The sequence below is a fragment of the Leuciscus leuciscus genome (assembly GCF_965113295.1).
Source record: "Leuciscus leuciscus genome assembly, chromosome: 23".
Classification (NCBI taxonomy): domain Eukaryota; kingdom Metazoa; phylum Chordata; class Actinopteri; order Cypriniformes; family Leuciscidae; genus Leuciscus; species Leuciscus leuciscus.
The window spans coordinates 12,907,134-12,933,963 of NC_138747.1; the positions used below are offsets into that span (position 1 = coordinate 12,907,134).

A 26,830-nucleotide genomic window follows, 5' to 3' on the forward strand; every position below is an offset into this window, starting at 1 on the left:
ACCTAACCCTATACCCATAACTTATTCCTAAAATCAGAGGGAAATGATAGGCGAATAACACTGATGTAGAAGCACCTAACCCGGGTTGTAAGCTTAAACTTGACATAAACTGTAAACTTGTCCTTCAAATTTTTTGGAATGTTGTTCCAGGATAAACAAAGATATTGATCCAGGAACATGTTGCACTGGGTGAAATCAGGTTCTGCAAATTGTCAGCGTGTGTTTACGCAGCATTTGAAACATAGGGCGAGCTGGACCTGAGGGAATAGTAGGCCTACTATTTATGCAGTATGACTCAAGTTCACTTCTCACTGTGGAATCAATGAATGAGCAATATCTTTTGTGGTTCCATTTTTAGTTTGTGATTTCACTTGTTTAATTAACTTCAAAGCATGAACATACTTCTGTGGCAGCTTCACATAGGCTATAATCAAGCACACCAACTGTAAACATTACCAAAACATTCCCAAAAACACCTGTCAGTATGTTATAAATATCAAGTTAGTTCTGACGAAGTTAAAACGAAAAAACGGTCAAACTTAAAAGTGGCGTTTCCATTCTAATTATGCTTTTAAATGAAAGTTTGCCTCGGGTAGATTAACAAAAAGACCCTAGGTTGCATTTTGGCGAGAGTTACCCTTTAAGTGTAAACAGTCATAAATAAACCAAGATTTGTTATTGAAATCATCTTATATGAAGATGTGAAGTATCAGTGTAGAATTTCAAATGGAAAATGACTAATTAACTGACTTTTTCTTGCCCCAAATTGCAGATATTCTGCTTGGGGATATTTTGGGGATATGTAATTTAATTTTATCAATCGATAAATTCGACTAGAAACAAACCTTGTTGTATTATTTTAATTTAATACTGTGAAGCTGCTTTGATACAATCTGTATTGTGAAAAGCGCTATACAAATATTGACTTGACTTGACTGCTGAATTCTGTCTTGATTGTTGACAAAACATATAAGTTTGTCCATTACATAATGAAAGTGATGATTAAACATCTGGCATGTCATGAAACACTGATTGAATAATGTGCTTTGTATTGATCCCTCATCATGCATTTTGTTTTGAATGCAAGATGATGTAATCAAATGTACCCAGAATCTCTTTTGATGGTTGCATGTTGTTTATTCATGAGGTTTATTTTTTTTCCAGTTTAAAGTGCATTGTTACTCATGCCAGTCATATTAACAGATTTAGTTATTCAAAAAGAGGCAATAAAAACAAAACAAGCATTATAAAATACACTCAAATGGAAAGATAAAGCACAAGAAATTATACTTAGTCTACTCTAATTTCCTTTATATGAAATCGCAGTCATGTTTAGTTTGGATTCATTCATGTGCTCAAGCAGTTTTGCAGTGTCCTGTTTCACTGTGCATAGATGTTTTTTTCTCATTAGTGATCCGTTAATGTTTAGGCCAGCCACAGCATTTACAGCTGTCATCAAACACAGTGCCTGGGCCACAGTTATCCGTGTAAGTATTGCCTCCAGCACAGTTATAATATTTGTTGGAATCTTCAGGGTTAGGATAGAGTCCATCTGGCTTCCCGTTACAGAATCCTGGTCCTGGAGCATGAGTGGTGGTGGTGGTAGTTGTGGTGGTTTTTGTGGTTGTTTGTCCAGGTTTAAGGGTGGTGGTTGGAGGCAGAGGTGGCAATTCTTAAAAAGATAAAATAAAGCTATGTTAGCATTAGCTATAGGGAACAAGCACTGATTTGGGGGTCTCCCACTTGCACCTTCTTGTGTCACATACAGGTCAAAGTTTGATTTTCTTATACATTTGAACCCTTCTGAAGTGATACTTCTAACGAAATACAACTTGGTAGGTGTCATTGCCCTCTTTGTCTTAGTATGCCTGTGAAGTTTGGTGGCGCCACCCCCTACTGGCTAGAAAAAGCAAAATAATTTATAAACATGCTAATAACATTCAAAAAATTTGGAAAATTCAGGGAATCAAAAAGATTCATTGACTCACGTGATAACTAAAGAGTACAATGTTGTCAATTTTACCAAGCTCAGCCGTAATACTTGTCTGCCATTTTTGCATTTTACCACAGACTGTCAACGATTTGGCTAAAGTAATAAAAGCATATCACCTCTTGACATGCAATGCTCATTAATGTCAGTTTCAACAGATCCCCCCCAATTTAATGTTTTGTAAAGAAATTCCTACCGATATCCAGAAGATTGCGCAGATGGCCCATGAGAGGATGGTTCCCCTGATTACAGAACTGTCCAGCAAAGTCATCCAGATCAAGCGCCCACACGAAGGCTCCACCAAATTTCTTGTCTTTTAGATAACGGACCTATAAAATAAGAGGAAAAAAGTGAGTTGTTAGTCAGTTGCTGGCAAACGGTTACAACGAAATCCAACTCCAGTAAAAACTCAAAAGTACCTTAGTTTCGAAACTCTCCTTGGTGTCAAATCCAACCCATTCGCCGTTCTTTGTGGCATAGGGCACCTTCTGATCCTCAATCCACTGGACTGTTGTTCCCTCTAGGAAGCCACAGATCTATAAAGACATTGGCATATTAATTGCCAGTATTAGATGTTGAGATTGTTTAAAAGACACTTATGAATATGAATGAATATATTCCATTTGTTTCCATTTTGGCCAAAATGGCTTTTCCAAATCTCCCACCTCATAGTAAGACCAGAATCCAGCCTCGCGAGTGTAGGTTCCAGCTGAAGCAGGTCCACTAGCTGGGGCTCCAACCTCAGTATCTGTAGATGTCAGACGGAATGTGCGGCCGTATGTTGCGAAACCCATTCTGAGTTTCTCCACAGGGGTACCGCTGTCCCTCCAATAGCGCATAGCGTAATCCTGAAAGAGGAGTAGAGTTATCATTTTAAAATGGAGGAGAAAAAAAATTCATTATTTGTTTTCACATTTTTTGTGTCACAGTAAATCAGTTCTTACGGTGTTGAAGTAGACCAGGTCTCCATCGTCCTTTGAGCCTTGGTACAGGGGGCTGTTGTGTCCTGTGAATCTTTCCCAGGTTCCATGGAAGTCATAAGTCATCACATTGACGAAGTCCAGGTATCTGGAAAAAATTTAGGAGTGGTTTAAAACATCTCATGCTACTACATACTTTCACCTCAGTGCTCTGCCAATTTGCAAATGTCATGATTCAGTGTTGTCATACTTACTTGGCAACCTCAGCAATCTCAAATCCAGCATCAATTGTTTCTTTACCAGCTGGAACAGCAGCAGACAGCATCAGTCTCCGTTTGCCAGTAGCTTTGCCCTCGGCCTCATAGGCCTCAAGAAGTTCCTGTGAAGACCAACATAGATAAATAAACATAAGTACATAAGAGATTAAATAAAGTGCAGCACCATATTTGCTTAAAAAGACACTGGGTTATAATCAGACCCACCTTGCACAGCAGTGTGAATCTTTCTTTGTCTTCAGGCGGACTTCCTCTTGATCCAGGGTATTCCCAGTCCAAGTCCATACCATCAAACCCATAAGTCCTCAGGAATTTGATGGAAGACTGAATGAACGTCTGACGGTTTGCTGCATTGGACACCATGATGGAGAACCTAAGATGAATTTTTAAATGCATTTCAGTTTAACCATTTAACAGCTGCCCAAATGTGATAATGACATGACAAAAAAAGACCAAAACAAAACAGAATACTTACTGTGATGAACCAAAGTTCCATCCACCAATAGCCAAGAGAGTCTTAAGAGTAGGATTTCTGTGAGGATAATCGATATATTTTAGGATTTTATATATTTTTTATTTATTTATTTTTCAGTTTCTGCAGTGTTCATTTCTTACTTTTTTGGTATTTGTTTTGTAAAATAACTCACAAAAAAACATTGCAAAGTATTCAAGAATTTCAGCATCTGAAAGTGTTAAAAGTGATATTTCAACTAATACATACCTGTTCTTGAGTTCATTGAAGGCTTTGTAGAGAGTCTCATCGTTCCACTCATATGTGATAAGCTCGTTGGCATGGTTGATCATTGCGAAAGCATAGAAAAGGTGTGTACAAAGGAAAGGGTCGACATTTGCAGGTGTATACTTTCCAATTCCAGGTCTGTACTGGGACCAGTTGGTGAAGTAGCAGCCCATTTCCATGGAGAAGGCTGGTTATGGATACACAAAGAAGCTCATTTACGCATTGAAATTTTCACTATACAGTGATAATTGCCTTTCTTAATAATAGTTAATACAAGTATTAATGAATTAATAGTTCATTAAAATCGATGTGATTTGATTTCATGACTCACCAACATGGCAGAACACCAAGCCCAAACCTAAAATATGCAATGATATTGTGTAAATGACAAATATAAAAGAATGAATAAAACTCATTCAATGCATTTTGACATATTACCTGCTACAAGTGTAAGCTTCCCCATTTTAATGTCCGATTTTTCTGTAGGTAACAAAGAATAGTTTTAATAATTTACACTAATAGCAGAAATAAAGACATTAAGCTGAATGACGTTCTGACATACCTGTGGTACCTCAAGCTAGAAAAATCTGAGAAAAAACTTCAGGACCCCTGGGTTTTTATAGCAATTGGGTGTTGTCTATAGGCCATATAGGATGATTTATCAGGATGGTCTAAGATATGGTATCGCTTGTAAACTATGGACTGAAATAAAATATGTAACTGAAATACCTTTGGCCTTTTCAGAACAATTTGTGTGAAGCTAAAATCATAGATAAGATGAAAAATGGGACTGATGCAATAAAAGGAATGCAACGAGTAGGTATGTCTGTTAAACTACTGTGGATTTAGCAGGAGATATTAACTTCTACATATTAAAGAAAATTCTGCTGAGTCATTATGCAAAATGTATAAGAGGAAATGACAATGTGTAATAAATATAAAGGGAAATAACAATACATTTACATTTACAGAGACAATACATTTAGTAGATAATACATACATTATTTATATTAATAGTAGTAATTTTTATCCTAACTTATCAAAAATGCTACTTTAGCAGTGATTTCAAATAGCTATAAATATTTGGTATCTAAATTAAAGGTTTCCGTGCGGTTTGCAAATCAAACTTTTATGGGGTCAATATTCACAGAGGCTTATATAAGAAATTTATCTTTAAAATGATAATTTATTATATAAGACTGTGGTGCTATCAGAACCCCATAATAAACGGTTGTGGTGCTTTCAAGCTTATCGCTCCAAAATTGGTATAATAATTGGTATTCCCCTTTTGTTTTGGAAACCAAAACCAAACAACAGACATTAATTATGCTTATCATTAAACTTTGGCAGTGTCAGATTTGTCCTCATTTTTGTGCATTAACGGTGTAGAATATTATCAAATTAAAAATATAAATATACCATACAAATACATAGTAAAAGGTTTATAATACGAGCTGCTGTGGAGATGTTGAAAGAGAAAATCAGTGTTGATTGCTTATATCTTATCACTGGTACATTGCCATGTGATGTACAGTAATCAGTGTAAAAAGATGAAAGAACATTAAGAAAAAACATTATGGAAGATTAAAAATATGGGACAAGAACAAATTATGATTGATTTCAAACTTTGAAATCTTATACATTCAGTTCAAAATAAGATGTTTTTTAAAAGAAATTAATACTTTTATATTGCAAGGATGCATTAAATTGATCAAAAGTTTTTACAAAATTTAAACAATTGAAATCATTAGATAATCCTAAAAAAAATTTTTTATCAGAGTTTCCACAAAAACATTAAGGAGCATTTTCAATATTTCAATATATATGATTTCTGGAGAATCATGTGATAGAAGACTGGAGTAATGGCTGCTGAAACCTCAAATATATTACAACAGAAATTTCGGAGAAAATTTGTTTGTTGTGCAGTCATGGCCTAGTGGTTAGGGAGTTGAACTGGTAACCCAAAGGTTGCTGGTTCGATTCCAGAACCGGTGGGAAATGACTGAGGTGCCCTTGAGCAAGGCACCTAACCCCTAATTGCTCCCCGGGCGCCACACAAAGGCTGCCCGCTGCTCTGGGTGTGTGTATCCACGTTTGCAGTGTGTGTGTGTTAACTACTCACTACTCTGCTCCTAATGTGTGTGCATTAACTTGGATGGGTTAAATGCAGAGGTCAAATTCCAAGTATGGGTTACCATACTTGGCCGTCACATGTCACTTTCACTTTCACTAGATTTAAAATTTCACAATATTACCGTTTGTGTATTTTTGAATAAATTCATTCTCTTTTGGTGAGCATAAGTGACTTTAAAAGACATATACTGACCTCAAACCTTTGAACAGCATAGTGTAAGTTTAAATACATGATTATGGTAACACTTTACAAAAGGTTTCATTTGTTAACACAAGTTAACTACATGAGTTAACATGAACATGAATTAACATGAACATGAATTAACATGAATTAACATTAACTAAGAATGATCAATACTTCTACAGAATTTTTTTATGTTAATCTAAACATTTACTACTACATTTTTTTTAGATTAAAAGTATCTGTCAACATTATTAATGCACTGTGAACTAACATGAACAGGAAAAATGTTTAATAACTAACATTAACAAAGGTTAATTAATGCAGTACAAATATATGGCTCATTATTAGTTTACGTTAGTTAATGCATCATCCTTATTGTAAATTATTATACCATGATGATTAATCACACAATTATTTCACAAACATTGCAAATTAGCCTAAATGCATTGATAGCTTTAAATGCATGAATGAAATGAATAATCTTTATTAAACAATATATTTTGCCAGTGAAATAATGATCAAAGACAACTTAACTGCATGAGAATTTCAGATAGTGTTAATAAGGTATCTAATCTTGGGTCAAATCAAGTGTCATATATCTGCAGGTAGTTTATTAGCTCAGCTGACCTTATGTTTGTGTAACATTATCAGAACAGTCTTTATGACCGGGCAGGCATTTGTAATTGTATAACTATACTCTTCAAGTTACTTTGGTGAGCAGAATTATGTCAGAGGGCACTGTACATTGCTGTACATTATATTCCTTGGGATTCAGATTGAACATTACTGTATGCAATGCAATACACAAATTGATAATGACCTATTCTCATTGATTAATATTATTAGTGGAGAAACTGGTTGAAGATGTGCTTGATGGATGGTGCACATAATATGCACTTCTGTCCTTCCTACCTGTCCTGTCTATAAAACTCCATATTTGTGAAACTTCACACTTTCATAAAGCTATTCATTCATAAGGTCTGTCATTATTTTACTTTCAGATGATCAGTTTAAGGAAGACTTAAGTCAGATTGCTATAAATATTTTATTGAAAGTGAAAGCAAAAAGAGGACAATGTTTTGCTGAACAACAACAAGAGGAATCTAGACTGTATTGAACAGGACATTATGACTTGTTAAATTTGAGGAAAAATATGACTCTGCATATGGCTATGCATATTTTTTTTTCCCCTAATCATGAGCATTGGATAGTTGGAAGAAGAGGTACATAACAACAATAGGAGAGTCCCAGATAGCTTTATTGAACAGGAAGAGCAGATCTGAACTTGAGCTCAAGGCCAATCACAACATTTACAGTTGTCAATAAAGACCAGACCGGGCTGGCATTTCTGCAGGTATGTGTTTCCACGGAAACAGTGGAAGTAAGTGGTCTCGTCAGCAGGGTTGGGGTACAGGCCATCTGGTTTACCAACACAGAAAGAGGCGATGGGGTCAGCGGTCGTGGTGGGACGTGGTGTAGTGGTGGGCTTGGGTGGGAAACCTTTGAAAAGACATTCAGCATCACATTAAAACATATAACAGAAGACAGAATAAATGTAATGGTCTTTACAGTCTAAAGTTTTTACCTAGTGAGTTGCGCAAATGGTTGACAAGAGGGTAAGCTCCGTTGTAGCAGAAACGGCCAGAAAAATCATCCAAATCCAAGGTCCACACTGAAGCTCCGCCCAAGTTTAAGGAGTTAAGGTACTCTACCTGTTAAAGCAAGTTTGTCAGAAGTTTGTCAAACATTTCATTGCCTTAAATTCTGGAAAACAGTAGTTGATTTACCTTAGCAGTAAAGCTTTCACGGTTGTCAAATCCGACCCAGGCCTTTCCTTGAACTGCATAGGGCACCATCTGCTCATCGATCCATTCAATAGTGACACTTGATTCCATGGGGCAAATCTGTGAACCAAACAACACTCATTCATTTTTCTCTTTCAAAGTTTACATAGATTAGGCCTATCATTGTGTGTTTCGAGTGGTAAATTACCAACTACAGAGAGCAGAAAATATTTACAATTCAAGACACATTTAGTAATTAAACACTTATCATATTGCCAGTTACTTTTTCTATTTCTGCTACATCAGTGTTAATAGTTTAAAAAACAACAGCACAGTCGCTGAGTAACAAAGTAATGGTGTTCCTGAATGAATCGTGTTTTTGAACGAATTGGTTGAGAGAATGATGCAATGACTTACTCATAAATACAATGTTTTGTTCCAAAGTTAATCAGTGTTTTTAAACAAACTGAATGAATGATTCAATGACTCATCTATAAAAACTATTTAGAATGGTCACTTTTCGCCACCTACTGGCATATCAATGCAACCTGCAGCAAGAGTCGCTAATTTAACCATTTGACTTTGATCGTAGTTATTCACTTAAAAATAAATATATTATTTGTATGCAAAATAATATACAACATATTTAGTTCACAAATTGGTCATGATTTAAGTGCCACTTGATGTTTTCTGAAGTAAACCCAGTTGAGAACACTTGTTTTAAATCAAAGTTAAAAGTAGCGTGTTGAAACCTCATAATAGGACCAGAAGCCTTCTTCACGTGTGTAGGGTCCGGCATCAGCGGGGCCATTGGTTGGGGCTCTGAGACCTGTTTGTGAGGTGGATAGCAAGAATGTGCGTCCATATGTGGGCAAGCCAAGAAGCAGCCTGTCAGCGGGGGCTCCACTGCTGAGCCATAAAGCCACAGAGGAGTTCTAAGTAAGAGAGAAAGGGATGTGCTAAGAGATCTCAGATTACATATGACGGATTGATGGATTTTGAATTTATGGGTTTTGAGCTTACGATATTGTGGTCAAAGAGGTTTCCAATGTCATGGGAGCTGCGGAAAAGGGGACTGTTGTGCCCTGTAAAGGATTCCCAGTGGCCATGGTAGTCATAAGCCATGATGGTCAAAAAGTCCATCAAACTATAATGATAGAAAGAAGTAGAAAATAAAAAAATAAAAACTTTCATGGAACAATTATTGTAGCTTGATGAAACTACCAAACATACCCTGACATTTCAGCAACCTCATAAGCTTTATCAACCGCGGACTTGATGCCGGACACTTTGCATGAGAGCAACAGAGGAGTTTTCTTCGTGTCAATGGCATCCTTTTCAATAGCGTCTCTCAGTTCCTGAGAATTTTCACACAACAGGAACATGGTCAGACCTAAAGTCATTTGCTTTATCAATGGAAATGAAAGTGCATCATATTGACATTCTAGTCTTCTGACCTTGAGGAGTGTAGTAAACCTCTGCTTGTCGTCTGGTGGGCTGCCATTGTGACCAGGGTACTGCCAGTCAATGTCAATACCGTCAAATTCATGGAGACGCAGGAACAACAATGCAGAACGGATGAAAGTCTTGCGGGTCTCTGGTGTGGCCACCACTCCAATGTATCTTAAGTGCAAAAAGAGACACGTTTAAGTAACTCTTGTTTAATGTTTTGGGTTGGCAGCTGGGGATTTATGATTTAACTTAAAAAAAAATTTTTTATTTAAAAAAGTGAATACATTTTTTATAATTTTACTTTATATTATAGTGTCATGTTATGTCACAGAAATATTGTGTCCCACTTACGGACTGACGCCATTGACCAATCCTCCAACAGACAGCAAGGTCTTCAATGCAGGATTTCTATTAGAAAAAAATTCAAACAATATGAAATCGATCAGTTCATCTGTTCAATAGCAGTCTCAAAAATAGATCACAAAAGGGTATGAATTCATTTGTGCAAATATGTTTTTTAATGCATGTGTATATTGCTTACACTTTTTTCAGGTCATTCAGTGACTTGTACAGCACCTCATCATTCCATTCAACGGTCGTGATTTCATTTCTGTTGCTGATGCTTGCCAGAGCATAGACCACATGAGTGCAGAGGAACGGATCAATGTTATCTGGCAAGAACTTCCCATTGCCAGGTCTGTACTGGGACCAGTTGGTCATGTAGCACACCAGCTTTGTAGAGGCCACTATCAGAAATTATGATATTATTATCAGCTCACTGCTTATTTTGTCATATTTTGTCTATACTCATCATCCAGGAATATTATTATAGATCCATATTATGGTTATAATTTTATTGGTTATATATTTTACAAATTTAAATTATTGAAGGTTCTTACCAATCTGCACTGTAAGCAAGATGCCCAGTCCTATGCAAAAGACAACACGATTACACATAAAAAATAAACTAACATACATACAGTAAATACATATCTTTAATATGGAACATACCTGCTAAAAGAGTTAATTTGGCCATTTTGGTCTTGATCTAAACCAGTATTCTTCAGAAACAGAGCTGTAAAAATATTAAATGAAATTGCATTAGCAATTTCACCAGCATGCCAAGTTTTGCCATAGTCATGAAAAGTAGTGTGTGCATATAAATATTATTTATAAAGAAAAGATATGAGACATAGGAAAGCTGGTCTCTTTACCTGTGTCAGCTGCACTGAGAATGATCAGTAAGGTGAAAATCTGTTCATGATCGTGTATACTTATACATTATTAATAGTTCCAAAGTACAGGTGATAAGTGCTAACTTCACCACAATTGGGCAATAAAATTAATAATGATTAATATAGCACGTTACGGTAAGGTGGTTTTATCTTTGAGGTTGTTATTGGCTAATAGACAGAATTAGTATCATAAAATATAATCCCCCCGAATTACAGTCACATTACATAAACATGTGAATGTAAAGATGTGATCAATTTTGTTTCTTATGTTAAGATTGAATAGGCAGAACACTAATATTAGAGAAAAAAAAAGCATGCTCATGTAGGCATGTTGGCTTACACAGGCATCTAGGAATCTGTGCATGGTGATATAAGTTTTTATTCATATTTCATGGCATTGTGCTTTATGTATGATTAATATGACCCTGTTTCATAAACATGGTATATCTTAGTCAACCGTGTATGTGTGTATGCATGTGTGCACTATCGCCAATCACTAAAAACCGAACAAAGTTTCTTTAACAAATACAGTCAAAATGTTTTTTTATTGAAGAATATTTACAAGTGCTGCATTATTCACATTCAGTCCACAGTGGACAGGCTCAACCTTTACAACAACTGGGGTACATGGTAGTTCGAAGAGACAACATGACATCACAACCTGAGTGACCTTCAGAGTGAAACTACTAGCGTGTCATTCGACTCATGTAAGCGCACATATAGCCATTTCGGAAATTGTTTGTTGAGTTGTGAGCGACAAAGCCCTGATTCAACACAAGAGGGCAAACTACACAATGTGAAACAGCAATTATTTCAGAAATTAAGGAAATGATGAGAGAAAAGAAAGTGGTGGAATTGTACATAGTGCACTCATAATGCAATTAAAAACCACTTGAAAGAGAAGTACAAAACAGATGCAAGGACAAGAGAACACTTTTGGATTCATAGTCCTAATATGACTTTTGAGTGATTCTACATTCAGAGAGTGTAACATTTACCCGACTGCTACTAGGGTTTGGGACTAGAACCACTAAAGAGCTACTGATGAGGCTGCTATGTGTCACAGCTTTTGGCTAAAAGTGTTTTAAATTCCAGTGAGTGATCCATGAATTAATATACAGTTAAAATCCCTTAAAGAAGGTGCTAGAGAAGCTGTAAAAAACGAATTAAGGAGCTCAAACTTTCAAGCAATCCTCAGACACAGAAAATGGCAATATTTACAATAACAACTTGATGTGTGTTAAATAGAAAATTAAATAAATACATTAAATAGAAAATATATAATTACAAGAAATATCACCCTGTTGAACAGGCACTAATAAAAAGCAATGCAGGGGAGAGAAAATAAAGAAATGTGTACAAAATTAAAACATAAAATCAGACATTTTACCTTCTTGATTTCTGTGTCAGACTGAAATTAGATGCAACAACTTTAAAGAACTGTAGAATTACACGGAATGATTTTAATACTGTTAGATTTGACCTGCGACACTGAAAGTGCATTTCAGTTTGTACTTCATTAGTTCATGCCACAGTATTGAAAGAATGTTTAGATTAGTCTTAAAAAAAATTTATATTAACATGAAAAAAATCTATGATATGGCTTCATGTGTATCTCGCAGGCAGAGCTGAATTACGGACCAGGTAAGTGTCCTGGGACGTCACACTGTCAGGGGCCTCCAAACACTTTAAAAAGACCCGAGACCCACAATGACCCGAGACACTAGGACCCACAGAATCTAATGTTAGCCACATGTTTTCTAATTCTTTAAGCCAAATGGAACCTTGTCACTTAAAGTATGATCAGAATTCCACCATTAGTGGCAGCCTCCAAGAAGAAAACGACCTTATAATCAATTATGATATTATAGGATAATAATTAACGTGTTTGGCCATGAATGTTATCTTCAGTATTGATCAATGTCCAGCGTCTCGCTCTTGTACCGTGTCAAGAAAGAAAGTAACAGCCCATGGACGTCATGTTTATGTAAGCCTTGAGAAAAAAGACAAAGCATAGAGGCAATAATAATAATGATTGAGATAACAGAGCGATAACATTGGCGAAACAAGCCCACTTTAACAACCACACAAAAATCAGCTTCTGTTGTACCGCTGCGTTCATGAAACCTTTCATCTAGAACACTGAGGGAAAGGCAGAAAGCTACAATCATTCAACACAGATACAAAAGACTTAATAAAAATCATGATCCGCTCTTGCTTCCAATTACATAGTCACAAAAAAATGAAAAGAACAAATAAAAAAGGTAAACACTCATTTGGATCATTTTGCAGTTCACATGCTGCCATGAAGTAGCAACAAAGTATTAAAAAAAGTTTTGTTCTATCCAGTATGGAATGTCACCAATACAACTATGTGTATTTACATCTATAAGGAAATCAACAAGTCAGAGCTGTTGTTGAATTTTAGAAACTACAACCAAATGTTGACATGACCACCAGTCAAGTTTGAGTTTCCATAAGGCAAGCGTCTAAAATGATAACACAATCAAAAAGTCTCCCACAACAACTCTCTTTGTATTCCACAATGACCAATCATCCTTGTAAAAAAGCCTTTTTATACAAAAGAATCTTCCACTTCTCACATTTCCAAAACTTTGCACCACACGCAACCATTCTGACGTGAGGAAAACCTGCTCCATTCTCTGTGATATTAATAAGAAATGCCTTATCATTGGCTAACATCACAGTCCTGACGAGCAAATGAGAACGAGTGCAGTGACCACAAGAACAGATGTGCAGAGGGGTCCTGAAGTGCCAGCGCTGTCCTGGACCATCATTCCAGTGCCTGTGGATCAAACACACGGACTTTCAGAAACATATTTAGTATTTAAACACTAGTTCTTGAGTTCCTTTACTAAAACCAGTACTCCTAACTACTCTTCATACCACATACCTGAGTCTCGAGACACTATGGTCTCATAGGCTGCTCCATCTCCTCCATCTCCCCAAGAGCGGATCTCCAAAACCACATAATCATTGTCCTTGGGTAACGGCAGATTGATGGAGGTCTTGCTTTTCTCCAGTATCTTCAAGACAGACTGCCCTTCATGCTTGTAAAGGACCTACATAAATAATATAGTATCAATCTGTACTCAAAAACCACAGTTTTTTGAGAATAAAATTCTTAAGATAGCCATGTAGTATTTCAAGTCAAGTCAAATGTATTTGTATAGCCCTTTACACATTTACACTTTACACTATAAACATTGTTTTAAAGCAGCTTAACAGAAAATCATGATGTTATTGTTTATAATATCTTAATATCTTCATGCCTTGAGCTTGGCAAAAATATAGTTTACATTTTGAGACGATACAAGCAATCAAGCTGTTTAGATTTGCTAAATAGTATATATCGCCTTACTCAAGTATAGTGTATGTATGCGGATAAAGTTGAATAGACTTATATGTCCAACGTTATATAAAGATCTTTATATATTTCACAATTGTAAAAAGCTATGAAACAAATTGTAAGCATTTCCCATTTTTGTTTTACATATTGAATTGGCTCTCATTACTGTCTTTTATAGTTTAACACGAGACAATGAGTTTCAGATATCAAGTCATAACAAGAAATTCATCTGCAAATAAAGAGAAAAGTTATATTTACTGGTGATTTTCTGATAGAAGTTACATTAATGAAGTATATCCTAATGTAGAGTTTCCCAAACAGTGAATATGCAAATGTCTTGTATGTTTTGGTTAATTTTAAGTTGAAATTTACAAAATGTATGTACTTGGCAGACGCTTGTATCCAAAGTGACTTTTAAGGTATATATTTGCAGATTAGATATGAGATATACACAACTGGTTTAAATGTTCATTCACCGTTTAAGGGCACATAGGGTTGGTGGTCTGGTTTTCCATAAAATAGGACACGTGTTCTCTTCTCACAAGACATTAGGCCACTGTTTATTAAATTCCTCCCTCAGAGGTATGAAATGATACAATATCCCACCTTTGATTGAAATGACTGAATCTGATCAAATATTCTGAAGACATACAAGACGCAGACAGATGACCCAATACAAACATGTACGCAACAAACAGACAGCTGTAGTGCCGGTGGCACTGTGTGTCACTTACTTTGTAACCCAGAACAGCAGACTCATTGTCCATGGATTTAACATGATCCCACCTCACAGTAACCCAAGAACCAGCAACCTTCCATGCGACTTTACCTGGAGGGCGGTTGGGGGCTAGAAATGAAGATACACGCAACAGTAAGTCCACTGGCTTTCACACCATTCTCAGTGACATAGACATTGGCAAGAATTGCAAATGTAGGACCGGTGGTGGCATTTGAACTGTTACGGAAGTTACAGTCTAGTTATCAGTTTTTCTCCAGGATAAAAATTAAAGGAACACTCCACCGTTTTTTGAAATAGGGCTTATTCACTTTCTTTCCTACATTTAGATAGGTGGGCAAATGCATTTTTGTCTCAGTGCATGCATTGTTTTAGTTTGACAGGGTCGGCGCTAGCTTAGCTTAGCACAATGAATGGAATCCTTTGTTGCCAGCTAGCATGTCCTGAGTAAAAGTGATTAAAAAAATTTAAAAAACCCACCTAATTACTTCTTGTGGCCTACGTATTCACAACAAGTACAAATAGTGATGCAGATTAACACTAGGCGATTTCCTAGGCAGATATCATTTTAGCTAGGCAACCAATGCTCCCCGAGCCTGAAAATGAGGTCTTACGAGGTTTCTTGGTGATGACAGTGGTTCTTGGGGAGGGTGGGCCAGTGCCTGCACTGTTGTAGGCCAATACGGTGACGTGATAAAGAGTGTTAGGCCTCAAACCCGTGACTCGTGCCATGCTCTCCAGCCCTGCAGTTCTCACCCGGTCCGCAGCTGCCTCACGTTCATGTTGTCGCCAGTAACGAATCTGCAACCAGAGCAAGTTGGCAATCTTAATCGTGTGAAAAGCTTATTTATACTGAAAAAAAAAAACAGAATGCAAACTCTGTCCTCAAAAATAACAAATTATGGATTCATATTTTGCTCCTGAAAGATGCAAAATTATTAAGATCAATGTTATGTATTAGACGATTCAATTAAATATAAGCTGCAAAAATACCCTTTGATACCAGTGAATTTCAAAGCACGGTTTTATCTAAAAGGTGTCTTATCTAAATAATGTTCTTAATGTTCCTTGATCTGATCGAGACGTGGTGTTCATAAAAAGGAACTAATGAGATAGCAGCACCTCGAATAGTTGCTCGTTCAACGGGCAAAGCTCACATATCCTGACGTCCCAGGTGGCCAACAATGACACACAATGGTCACCAAAACATCCATCAACTCCGTCATGCTATATATGTTTATCTATCCACATAAAAATACAAAAGGAGATGTTACAGATATTAAAAGAATGGGTCTGTACTGACCTCATAACCCCGAAGAACTCCATTAATGTTCAGATGTTGAATGGGGTCCCAGGACACTTGAATCTCAAAAGCTGTCAGAGCAGTGGCATTAATCCTTCGTGGGGACACAGTAGGTTCTAAGAAAGATCAGAAAACATAAAACAGTAAAGTGATAATATCATACATTTGTTCATCATTTAATCTTTTTAGACTGGTACTTTTTTTATGTCAAATAAACAGTTATGTAAGAAGATAACTCTTCACGTGCATATTGCAGCACTAACACACGAGTTGCAAGTTTTGATGTTTCATTAACAGTAATTCATTACACTGTGACAAGTGCATCAAATAATCTGATAATCATAAAATATCGAAAGAATATGCAGTTTGGTGTATTTAATTTTTTTTACTGTTATTATCAATTCTTGGGTTGCTAACTTTCACTACCTCAGTATCTGAACACAAAACTGGCATGTGTAAATGTGATCTGTATGACATTGCAGAACTTTTGGGCAAGAAATTATTGCAACACTGCTTCAATGGTTTTGTGAGGAAATTTTGAGATCTGAAAGTTACAATATGCATTCATAGCACAATAAACTCACATAGTGTAATAAATTATCTCAGATGACAGGAACATTTTATCATTATATGACCTTTTTAGACGTTTCTATGAGACGTTTCACCATTGTCTCCATTGTCTGCCCTCTAGTGATTAAGCAATGTCTAAGCAATCAGAATATAATGAATATTGCACAAAACATAATCCTTTACAGTATTTCTCTCACCCTCTTCTGCAGTGTGTACTACAGCAATCTGGCTGAAGGGACCTTCTCCTTTCTTGTTGTAGGCCTTGATTCTGACCTCAAAAGGGCAGTAGGCTGACAGACTCTCATTGCTGTAAACATATCGTGATGACTCCACGTGTGGAACCCTCACCACCGTCCATGTTGGCATGCCTTGCTTTCTGAACGCCAGGATATAACCAAAGCCATCTCCATTCTGATACTCCCTGACCATGGGCTGTAATTCATACCAGAGGAAATCGTTTTTTTATGTAATAGAAGGTGAGGGTTGAGTAATAAAGACACATTGATTGAAGGTATAAATCAAATATTATATGCAATTAGAGCAACAGAGGTCCATGGCACTTACAGTCCATGTAATGATAAGTTCATTACGGTTTCCTCCACCTCCACCAAGTCCGCTGGGCGCCACAGTTGGTGCTGCAAGACAAAATAATAACCCACTTATACAGAGGAAAGAATACCCTACAATCTACCAACCATATTTATATGTGAAACCTCACTAATATTTTATGTCATTTTGGTTCTGATTCAGTTACATTTTTGTGTAACACCAACAAATTTGTAATGGTTCTGACCTGCTTGCTTGGTTCGGACAGGCTGGGAGGGCATGCTTGGTTCTCCACTTCCCAGGATGTTGCTGGCAATTACCTGGAACTCATAATCCATCCACGGTCGAAGATCTATCACATGTGCAGATTCAGCATTTCCTTCTATGTTTGCAGGGTCTGGAGGAACCATTAGCACACAATGACAGGCAAACATCATCAGAATTACATCATGCTATAATACAAATACATTTCTCAAACTGGCATTCTGGATGGCTTTTGTCAAATAGCCACAAGGGTTGTTATTAATATAATGTTAATAAGTTGTAAGTATTATAATGTTATTATAATAAAAACTTGGGTTACACTTTATTTAAAGGTATCATTGTTACAGTGTATATTTAAGTACTGAGTAATATTAATTAACTACATGTACTTACTATAGTGATAGGGTAGGATTAGGATTTGGTTGAGGGTTAGTTGCATTTAATTATGCACAATTTACTGTTATTACTATGGTAAGTACATGTAAGATATGTAACAAGGACACTGTAAAATAAAGTGTTACAACAACTTGCTTATGTGTCATTTAAATGTGAGTAGCTTTAATATCATAGTAATATACCAACTTGGGTTCCCTGTTCAGTTTACAGCGTTAGTTCAAATATTTTCTTTCTTTTTTGTTCGTGAGAACATTTGTCATGTACTGTACCGATACATACCCCAATTAATCAATATTGACTCAAAATCGGAATTGAAGTGAATAATTTGTGAATCGAAATCTAATTGAATGATGAAATTAGCCCTGCCGAAAACAAAATCAACATAATTTTTTATGAGATATTGTAATATTATAGTTTAATGAAATATTTGAAATATTTCATAAATTAAAAAAGAAATATTATAATATATTATTAATATTCCAATATCTAAAAAGTTCAAAGTTGATTGACAGAGTGGGAAGACCGATTTGATTATATCATTTGCAATGCTTTATGCAAGTGAGGGGCTGTGAATTGTTTGGGGTTATAAACAAAACAAACAAAAAATCTAAAAAGTTTGAGAAATCCTGCTCTAATAAACAAATGTATTCATAATTCACAACATATGTTTGATTAAAAGCATCCTTGTAAAAAATAATTATGCAAAAATGTTCATTCTAACATTATGCAGCTGTTGTGTTTGCACAACACCTAAAGGACTCGTAACCTCACCTGTCCTCATCCTCTTCCAGTCGTGAGTCTGTGAGGAGCGGCCCAGGATGATATACTTGCCAATGGGACTGTGGTTGTCATATCCACGGCTCCATCTCAACTCAACCGATGTGTCATTGACACTAGTCACCACTAAACCTCCAGGAGGTCCTGGTGGGCCTATAAAGAGAGAAACATTCAGCTTTGCCGGAGAATCTACAACAATTTTGTCATACATTCATGTTCATACACACACAGTTAAAACATTATCAAAGCAGTCTAGTTGGGGTTGCTTAAAAAATAATCAGCATCAAACAGGCTTATGGAAACCAAACCCCTAGGATATAGATCTGCTAAATTTATATTTCATGACTCTACGTTTCATCAATTCTCACAAGGCTGAGTGCCGAGAGTTGTCAGGCCAAAAACTATCAAGCTGAGGTAAAACACAAGAATGAGTTTTAGTAAGGTCTCTGTCACTGCTCAGCCAGCTGGAAGCTCTCACCCCTTACGACTAGCTTGGCCGAGGACACCGCGCTGTCCACCACCGTCTGGGCCGTGCAGGTGTATGTGCCGGCATGACTGAGCTGTCCGTTCACAATCACCAGGTCACCAATCGTCTCTTTCTGTATAGAGACATTGAAAAGAAAAGTCAACTTTATTAAAAAAGGAGTATTAGCCCACTTTTAACTTCATAAAACCATTTATTATATTTTTTTCATTAAATGCCTAATTCGTCGAGGATTCAGATTTGGATTTTAAAATGTATCATGTCTAAAAGGGATTTACTTTGAAGTGAATCCTATTAAAGCTAATCTCAGAGTGTGAGAGGAGCCTGCTGCTATTGGAATACAAATTCAGATGGTTTTACTATTCTTTCTCATTTTAAATATTAAGAACATAACTAGATTTTTACATTTTATGAAGAAGTGGTATTTGCTTGCATGCTAGAGTGTAACAGCTATGTGGTTACTAAAGTGCTCTAAGTTGTTTTTTAGCATGTTGCTATGCTATTTCTATGGCACAGCAAAGTGTTAAGTCTCTATGATCCTCCCTAGATATAGCTTGGGTTAAGTTTATGGGATTTGTTGTTATATTATCATCTTCAAGCAAATGCTCACCCCCTCCATGCGCCGATAGTGTCCATCTGATTCCTCTAGGTCCAACAGAACTCCATTGAGGGCCCAGGTGAAGGTGAGGTCCATAGTAGGGTCATGTGATGCATGGCATTGCAGAGAGACATTTTCACCCTGATTGATGTCAGCATTAGAGGGTGCTAGAGTGATTTTTGTGGCATCTGTTTGACAGAACAAGATGAAAAACATATTTATACACTGAAAGCATTTGAGTCCACAATATAATGCTGATGATTACTAAAAATTTGCATTTTAGAGGTTTACATGCAGATCAATTGCCGAAAATGCACTCAGGCTTGATATCGAGACATAACAGAAGATATGTGCACAATGAATATGCAGACAGACGGATGATAAAAGTGTTTACTTGGAGCTAGGCTAAAAAGTCTAGGTGTGTCAAGAAAAGTACAGATTTTTCTTAACCGTTAATGACCTTTCCGAAATAACAAAACACTGTTTATGGGTTTTATGTGATATTACACATTTCCAAGAGTAATCTGTGCAAAACAGATAACCTGAGACCTTTAAAATAGGTAAACCAAAGAAATAAGGTATTGTTACCTCTGACAGATAGGTGCCCTGTGCTGTTGGCCTTGCCGAGGTAGTTTTCTGCAAAGCAGGTGTACTTCCCCTCATCGGCACGACTGATGTTGAATATCCACAGAAGCCCGTCTGGAGTGACTGTTATCCTGGACAGAGTTCATCATATGGTCTTTCTGACATCACTGTACTCAAAGCATCTTCAAACAAACTCACAAAGCAATTTTTTCTGTGTCAAAACCAAAATAAATTGAGTTCGAAACATTTAGGAGATCTTTGAAACACTTAATTATTACTGGATTACCTAGTACTATTGGTCAGTAGCTCTGTGCCACGGCTCCAGAAGAGAGTGGGTTTGGGAGCCGCCCGAGGTTTACACTCCAATTTAACCTGTCCACCACGGGCAGCAGGAACCAGCTTACGCACTGGATTTAACCTGAAGTCCGGAGCCTGGACTGAAATAGGGTGACAGGACGGGGCAGGAAGGGAGATGGATAACCACACAGAGAGGATTTAAACACAGATCATATTATAACTGGGGTTCAGGCATGAGTGGGTGGGCAGAAGGGGATCTGAAGTGCATTAAGGTAGATAACAAGAGGAAAAATGTTAATGTTTATGAAATAATATTCTGATTTGTTTTCATGTTGCAATTCAGTTGTGCTCACCTTGAACTCTGAGCTCAGCGTTTGAGTAAATGGTGCCATGTTTGTTTTCGCCCACACACTGATACATCCCGGAATCCTCCAGGGCGAGGTTACCGATCCTCAGTCGCCCATTATTCACTTCCACACGGTCCTGCACACAGGTAGGAGTACGATTGTGTAAGAGACATGATGCACATGCATATTAACGCCAGCAGAGGGCCACACAACATACCTCTTGTCAATCTACCTACGGCTAAAGAAAGATAATGAGCAGGTTATTCACTGTCACATCTCACTGCCTTCAAGACATGAAGAGTTTTCTAAAAAATGAGTTAACATATATCAGTCTGAGTCTTGACAGCAAGAGGTTCTGTTCAATTCTGATAACACGCACACTGTTAGATGACGATCCGGCTACAGCCGTGTGTGTATGGCTGACCTGTGTGATGAGGGGCTGTCCGTTACGGAACCAGCGAATGGTGGGTCTTGGTTTGCCCGCAGCGGCACAGCTCCACTGCAGTTCTGAACTGATTTCCACCTCAGAGTCACTCATGACCTGAAGCCACTCAGGCTGGGCTGGAGAGCGAGAACACACACAAACCAGCAGATTAAGACACATCAATCCACTTATTAGATAAAGTTTTCATTTAACTTCATATACACCAGTGAATTATTTTAGTATTATTTATATACTATTATTTCATTTCTTAATATTTTGGGTTAGCTTTTACTTCATTTCATTTTAGTACCCCATTTTTTAGAAAACATTTTGTAAAATTCAAGATTCAATGATTTGTTAATTCTATTGACCCTTTATTTAATTAACAAAAGTACAAAAAAAAGATTTATAGAGTTTTCACTGACCACCTTAATTGTATTTTGTAAATATAAACACATTTTGATGGTTGCAACACACTCCAAAAAAGTTGGGACAGAGGCACAATAAAAGTGAAAAGATTATAGAATGTCCAAGTTAAACTGTTTTTGCATGAGAAACTGCCATGCTACTGTGTTAAATACAGCCACATGGGCTCTGGAGTACTTTGAAAAACTCTTGTCACTTAACACAGTCTACCGCTGCATCAAGAATTGCAACTTGAATCTCTATTATGCAAGAAGAAAGCTATACATCAGTTCTATGCAGAGATGCTGCTCAATTCTCTGGGACTGAGCTCATCTCAGATGGTCCAAAACGCAGTGGAAATGTGTGCTGTGGTCAGATGAGTCCCCATTTCAGCTTGGTTTTGGGGAAAACGGGCATTGTCCGTTAAGTGGCATAGTCCCAAAGACGAAATGGACCATCCAGAGTTTCATCAGCGACAGGTGCAAAAGCAAACATCTGTCATGGTATGAGGGTGCATCAGTGCAAACAGCATGGGTGACTTGCATTTGTGTGGAGGTACCATTGACGTGGAGGCGTATATTGGGATTGTACAGAGACGTATACTGACATCAAGATGACATCTTTCCTGGGAAGCAAGCAAGCCTGCAGTCCAGATCTGTCTCTTATTGAAAATGTTTGGCCCATAATGACAAGGAGAAACAGACAATGACGATCACAGACTGTTGAACAGCTGTCTTGTATCAGGAGAGATTGGGCAAAAAATGTCAACAATCAGTGTCCTTAATTCCCAAGCGATTTAAAAGTGCAATCAAAAGGAAAGAAGATGACACATTGGTAAACATGCCTCTGTCCCAAGTTTTTTGGAGTGTGTTGCCACCTTGGTCAGTAAAACACTGGAAATCTTTTCTTTGTTCATTTGTCAGATAGATAAAGTTTAAAGAGAATGAACAAATCACAGATTCTTGATGTTATTGCATTTGACTAAATGTCCCAACTTTTCTGGAAATGGGGTTGTAATTTTGTAAAATTGATTTGCTAATTTTTATTTGTTTGTTTTTATATTTCAATTTAGCTTTAATATTTTATTTAAGTTTTAGTTTTATTAATTTATTTCTTTTTAAAAATTAAAGAATTTGTTTCAGTTAATTGCCAAGGCAACATTTCTAATTTTCATTCATATTTTTTTCAGTTTAAAGTGCCTCTATTATGCTTTTTCGGATATTATCTTTCATGTAGTTTGTCATATAGCGGTCTGTGAATGTAAAAGGTCTGCAAAGTTTCAAAGATTCAAAGCGCATGATAATTCCAGTCTCACTTCCTGCACCGACCTACGTAGGTTTGAAACAAATTAGCATGGTCTATGGTTTTCATTGGCTGCCCGTAAACAACGTCTACTTTGACCCTCAAACACTGTAGTTGTAGCTGAAGCCTGGTGGAGTTGGGTTTGTGTTGCTGACATGTCAAAAAGACACTGTTTTCTGTAAACCTATTGTAGGAGACCACCAAAGAAAATTAGGAACATTTAAAATTGCATAACTGGGGCACTTTAAGTTTTTCATCTAATAATTTTATTTTATTTTATTTCAATGAAAATAATTTTTAATTGTTTTAATTAACAATAACAACACTGTTATACACAACGTTTTATGTCACATCTACTAAAGTTAACGAGAGGAAAGGGTATTTATATAAGTCTAGTTCTGACATCATGCCTACCTTGCACAGTAACGCGCCCCTGATGTGTCTCACGACCCTCTGAGTTGTAAACCTCACACTCATACATGCCCTCATCATCAAAATTCAGTTCAGGAATAATTAGAATGGGTCTTTCCGCACTTGCTCCGACCTTAGGGGGTAAAATCCCATCCACCTTCCTCCAGCGGATTTTAGGAATGGGACTAAGGGAGGAAAGTAAAGAGCAAACAAGATGATGTTAGAGAAAAAAGTAAAAATTTTATAGCTGACTGAGTTATGGATTATATTGAACCGACGCAGCAGTGATCTCCGAAGGGAAGTGGGAAGCTAAAGGGGACTTACTTGCCATAGGCAAAGCATTCAAGCTGTGCAGTTTGTCCTGATAATGCATATGTCTCAGCAGGAAAACGCACTCGGATATTCGGGGCAGCTTTCCTTGGATTTGCTGTAGAACCAAGGAAAAAAAACAAGATAAGAGTTTTTTTTTTTTTTTTATAACAGCAAGAAACAGCTTGTTTCTTGTTTCAAAGGGGAAATACAGATCTTAGTTTGAACTAACCATCAGGGTAAACAGTGAGCTGGACAGCTTTGCTGAAGATGCTCTTGGTGCTGATGTCCATGTTGATGGTGGTGAAGCAGAAATAGTTGCCCGTGTCATTGGCTCTAGCATTAGCAAGGTATAAGTTACCCGTCACCTGAGAAACAAACCATCTGCCCGCCTCTGGCTGGATGAAGTTGGGGAACTCATTGATGAACCAGCGGTAGGACAAAGCTTGGTGGAAGCAAATGGATGCAAGATGTAACACATTTGATGAAATAAATAGACCGACCAGGATAAATAGTACAGAGTGAAAGGTTTTTCTAACTGATAGTGTATGTGTGTACCTGGGTAATGAGCTGGTGGCTGGCAGGCAAGAAAGGTTCCCATACCCTCATGGACCGTCTGAGGGCTTCTGCTTTCAGGGGGGAAATCATGGAGATCTAAAAAAACACACATTTATCAGCAGCGGTAGTGTGCAATTTCATCTAGTGCTGCTTTTATTCAGAAAGGTCCAATTTTCACACTTGGACAACGATAATGGTAAGAGCTGTACTCACAGCCAAATTTGAGGTTAGCCATACGGCTAACAATGGTGCCACAGCGGTTGATGGCAAGACACTGGTATGACCCACCATCTCGCCCATTCTGGGGATTATTGATCACAAGGTTTCCTGCGACCTGTGTGTAATGCGAATCCTCAACAAATGCTATTTCAGTGCCGTTCACACGCCACCTGTGAGAAATCACATACAAGATCTAAATTCAATAACCAGAAGACTGTCAAAAAGTGGAAAATCAATGATTTATTTAATTTTGGCAAACAAGTAGTACATTTTGGGGACAGCATCCATAATGTTTTTGGTTTGTTTTTGTTTTTTTATCAGAATTTTTGCATTTTTTAAATCAGTATTTTAACCTCCTAAAAATAGGGAGGTTTTTAAATACTTGAGAAGCAAGCTTGTATATTAAGACATGTTTTCAGAGAACATATCAAGATCAGGCTTATTTTTCATTAAAAAATTCCAATGTTATATTTTCCAAAAATATTTTCCACAATGTCTGTGTAAAAGGATAGGTCATACTAACGAAGTAAAGGCCTTGTTTTGTTCAATAAGGTGTAAGTGACAAAAATCTGATCTGAGTACCGGTAAATAGCAGCAGGGCTGGCGCGAGCCTGGCAGCTCAGGGTCACCTTGCCTTCTGGCATCCCCTCAGGGTAAATCAGACTATATGGCTGCTCCTCAAACACCGGCCCACTGTCGTGACCCGACACACACACATCCCCACCTACAAAAAAACGTGCACACAAACAGTCTGAGAGAAACATTTCAACAAATATTGTCACAAAAAAATGCTTTTTAGTCAAACAAAACAGGTTCTTTATATATCAAATTTGAGTCAAGATTGTAGTGTTAATGCGCTTTTAACATAATGATGTTTGAGTCAACAACCTTCTGGTTCTATCCCTGGATGATTAACTATTAAAAGCACTCTAAATAAAAGTCAAGGGTATAGTAAAATATCCTTGAGAGTAATGTATATCAAGTAGTTTTGTCATGCTCAGGTCTTTTGTTCTGCCTTCTTTGTCAGCTAGTGTACTGTGCCAAACAGACAGATATAGGGGGGCTGTGCGTGCCTAACAACTCCAGTGTATTTGCACTCAGAGTGGGAATGTTCTCCACCCGGGGAAAGTCAGCAGGGGATTCAAGCTGTCAGATATAATTGCATGCACTCAGATATTTTGACAGAACAAGGGAACAGGGGAGTTTGAAGACATACAGTAAAGTCTCCAGGTTGCCATGAACGCATCTGATGCATTATGAATTGGATAAAGAATGAGTTTGGATTATTTGGGACCACATTTGTCTCAGTATGCGGATTTGGGTTTGGAATGTGACTTTTTTTTACTCTTAAATAAATGGGTGTTTCTTATGGATTTTGGGACTGTGTGTTTTCGAATAAACCAAATTTTTAAGAAAACTTTCTCTGAAACAAATCTTATCTTAACCCTCTATGGTACGGTGTTGCCTCCAGGCAACATAGTCTATTTTAGCTTTTTTTTATAAAAACAAAATAAAATGTAATTGTTCAATGCTCTCTAAGGGGAGGGGAACTCAAATACTAACCAAAGAAAATGCAAAAGAGTGGTCACATGACCCACAGGGGTACATTTAGTTCCCTCTTTCAACACATGTGCACATGTCACATGGCTCCATATTTTCTCCACTGAAAAGGGCATTTTTCACTAATTTCTGTCCAAATAATCAGCCACAAAAAATCAGAGTCACCTTCATTGGTAAGTAAAGAAGTATTTTCAAAAAACTTTACATTATATATCATAAAATTTATCATAGGAAATTACATAAAACTGCTTGTTGCCTCGAGGCAACATTGTACCATAATGGAATCACATAAGGCCATGCCAGGCATACTACGTATGAATACAATTATATTTTATTTGTAAGGAAAAGAGTTTGAATTATCTAAATGTATCTGTATTTTTGCTAACTGAAAACTTGGCATGGTTCGACGGGACATTTGGCCACTATAGTGGGTAATCGGACAAATAGTGGGTTTGTGGGAAAGGGGCGTGGCTTGGGAGTGGTCAGCGGGGGTCGATGGGGTATTTGGCCTCTATAGTGGGTAATCGGACAAATAGTGGGTTTGTGGGACAGGGGCGTGGCTTGGGACTGGTCAGGGGGGTCAACGGGACATGTGCCTACTATAGTGGGCAATCGGACAAATAGTGGGTTAGTGGGACGGGGGCGTGGCTTGAGACA

General features: G+C 37.3%; 3 protein-coding genes across 3 annotated transcripts in view; all 3 read right to left on the bottom strand.

Annotated features, from left to right (window-relative positions):
• Positions 1 to 1,116: 1,116 nt before the first annotated feature.
• On the bottom strand, positions 1,117 to 4,472 carry LOC309487731 (chitotriosidase-1-like). The gene is made up of 11 exons (XM_082155527.1): positions 4,363 to 4,472; positions 4,256 to 4,282; positions 3,907 to 4,111; positions 3,661 to 3,717; positions 3,393 to 3,558; positions 3,165 to 3,289; positions 2,935 to 3,058; positions 2,656 to 2,838; positions 2,410 to 2,526; positions 2,187 to 2,319; positions 1,117 to 1,672 (listed from the first exon to the last, which is right to left on the bottom strand). Exons 1-11 carry the CDS (start codon positions 4,385 to 4,387, stop codon positions 1,419 to 1,421), a joined length of 1,416 nt encoding a protein of 471 aa, XP_082011653.1. The 5' UTR covers positions 4,388 to 4,472; the 3' UTR covers positions 1,117 to 1,418.
• A 2,963-nt stretch (positions 4,473 to 7,435) lies between these two features.
• Positions 7,436 to 10,743, bottom strand: chia.1 (chitinase, acidic.1). The gene is made up of 12 exons (XM_082155528.1): positions 10,692 to 10,743; positions 10,489 to 10,552; positions 10,377 to 10,406; positions 10,019 to 10,223; positions 9,829 to 9,885; positions 9,483 to 9,648; positions 9,259 to 9,383; positions 9,049 to 9,172; positions 8,778 to 8,960; positions 8,029 to 8,145; positions 7,827 to 7,953; positions 7,436 to 7,741 (listed from the first exon to the last, which is right to left on the bottom strand). The coding sequence occupies exons 2-12, from the start codon at positions 10,511 to 10,513 to the stop codon at positions 7,533 to 7,535; spliced, it is 1,368 nt and encodes a 455-aa protein (XP_082011654.1). The 5' UTR covers positions 10,514 to 10,552; positions 10,692 to 10,743; the 3' UTR covers positions 7,436 to 7,532.
• Positions 10,744 to 11,245: 502 nt separating this feature from the next.
• cntn2 (contactin 2) overlaps positions 11,246 to 26,830 on the bottom strand; it is a 32,848-nt gene continuing 17,263 nt past the window's right edge. Inside the window, exons 3-23 of the mRNA XM_082156069.1 lie at positions 25,196 to 25,337; positions 24,608 to 24,783; positions 24,395 to 24,490; positions 24,069 to 24,281; positions 23,852 to 23,954; positions 23,531 to 23,712; positions 21,410 to 21,546; positions 20,992 to 21,121; positions 20,628 to 20,778; positions 20,345 to 20,472; positions 19,769 to 19,944; positions 19,153 to 19,273; positions 18,669 to 18,827; positions 17,485 to 17,634; positions 17,256 to 17,326; positions 16,889 to 17,123; positions 16,122 to 16,237; positions 15,433 to 15,619; positions 14,817 to 14,929; positions 13,627 to 13,795; positions 11,246 to 13,518 (exon numbers count right to left, since the gene is read on the bottom strand). Coding sequence (XP_082012195.1) covers positions 13,415 to 13,518; positions 13,627 to 13,795; positions 14,817 to 14,929; positions 15,433 to 15,619; positions 16,122 to 16,237; positions 16,889 to 17,123; positions 17,256 to 17,326; positions 17,485 to 17,634; positions 18,669 to 18,827; positions 19,153 to 19,273; positions 19,769 to 19,944; positions 20,345 to 20,472; positions 20,628 to 20,778; positions 20,992 to 21,121; positions 21,410 to 21,546; positions 23,531 to 23,712; positions 23,852 to 23,954; positions 24,069 to 24,281; positions 24,395 to 24,490; positions 24,608 to 24,783; positions 25,196 to 25,337 — 3,059 coding nt within the window. The 3' untranslated portion in view covers positions 11,246 to 13,414. The remainder of the gene's footprint in view (positions 13,519 to 13,626; positions 13,796 to 14,816; positions 14,930 to 15,432; positions 15,620 to 16,121; positions 16,238 to 16,888; positions 17,124 to 17,255; positions 17,327 to 17,484; positions 17,635 to 18,668; positions 18,828 to 19,152; positions 19,274 to 19,768; positions 19,945 to 20,344; positions 20,473 to 20,627; positions 20,779 to 20,991; positions 21,122 to 21,409; positions 21,547 to 23,530; positions 23,713 to 23,851; positions 23,955 to 24,068; positions 24,282 to 24,394; positions 24,491 to 24,607; positions 24,784 to 25,195; positions 25,338 to 26,830) is intronic.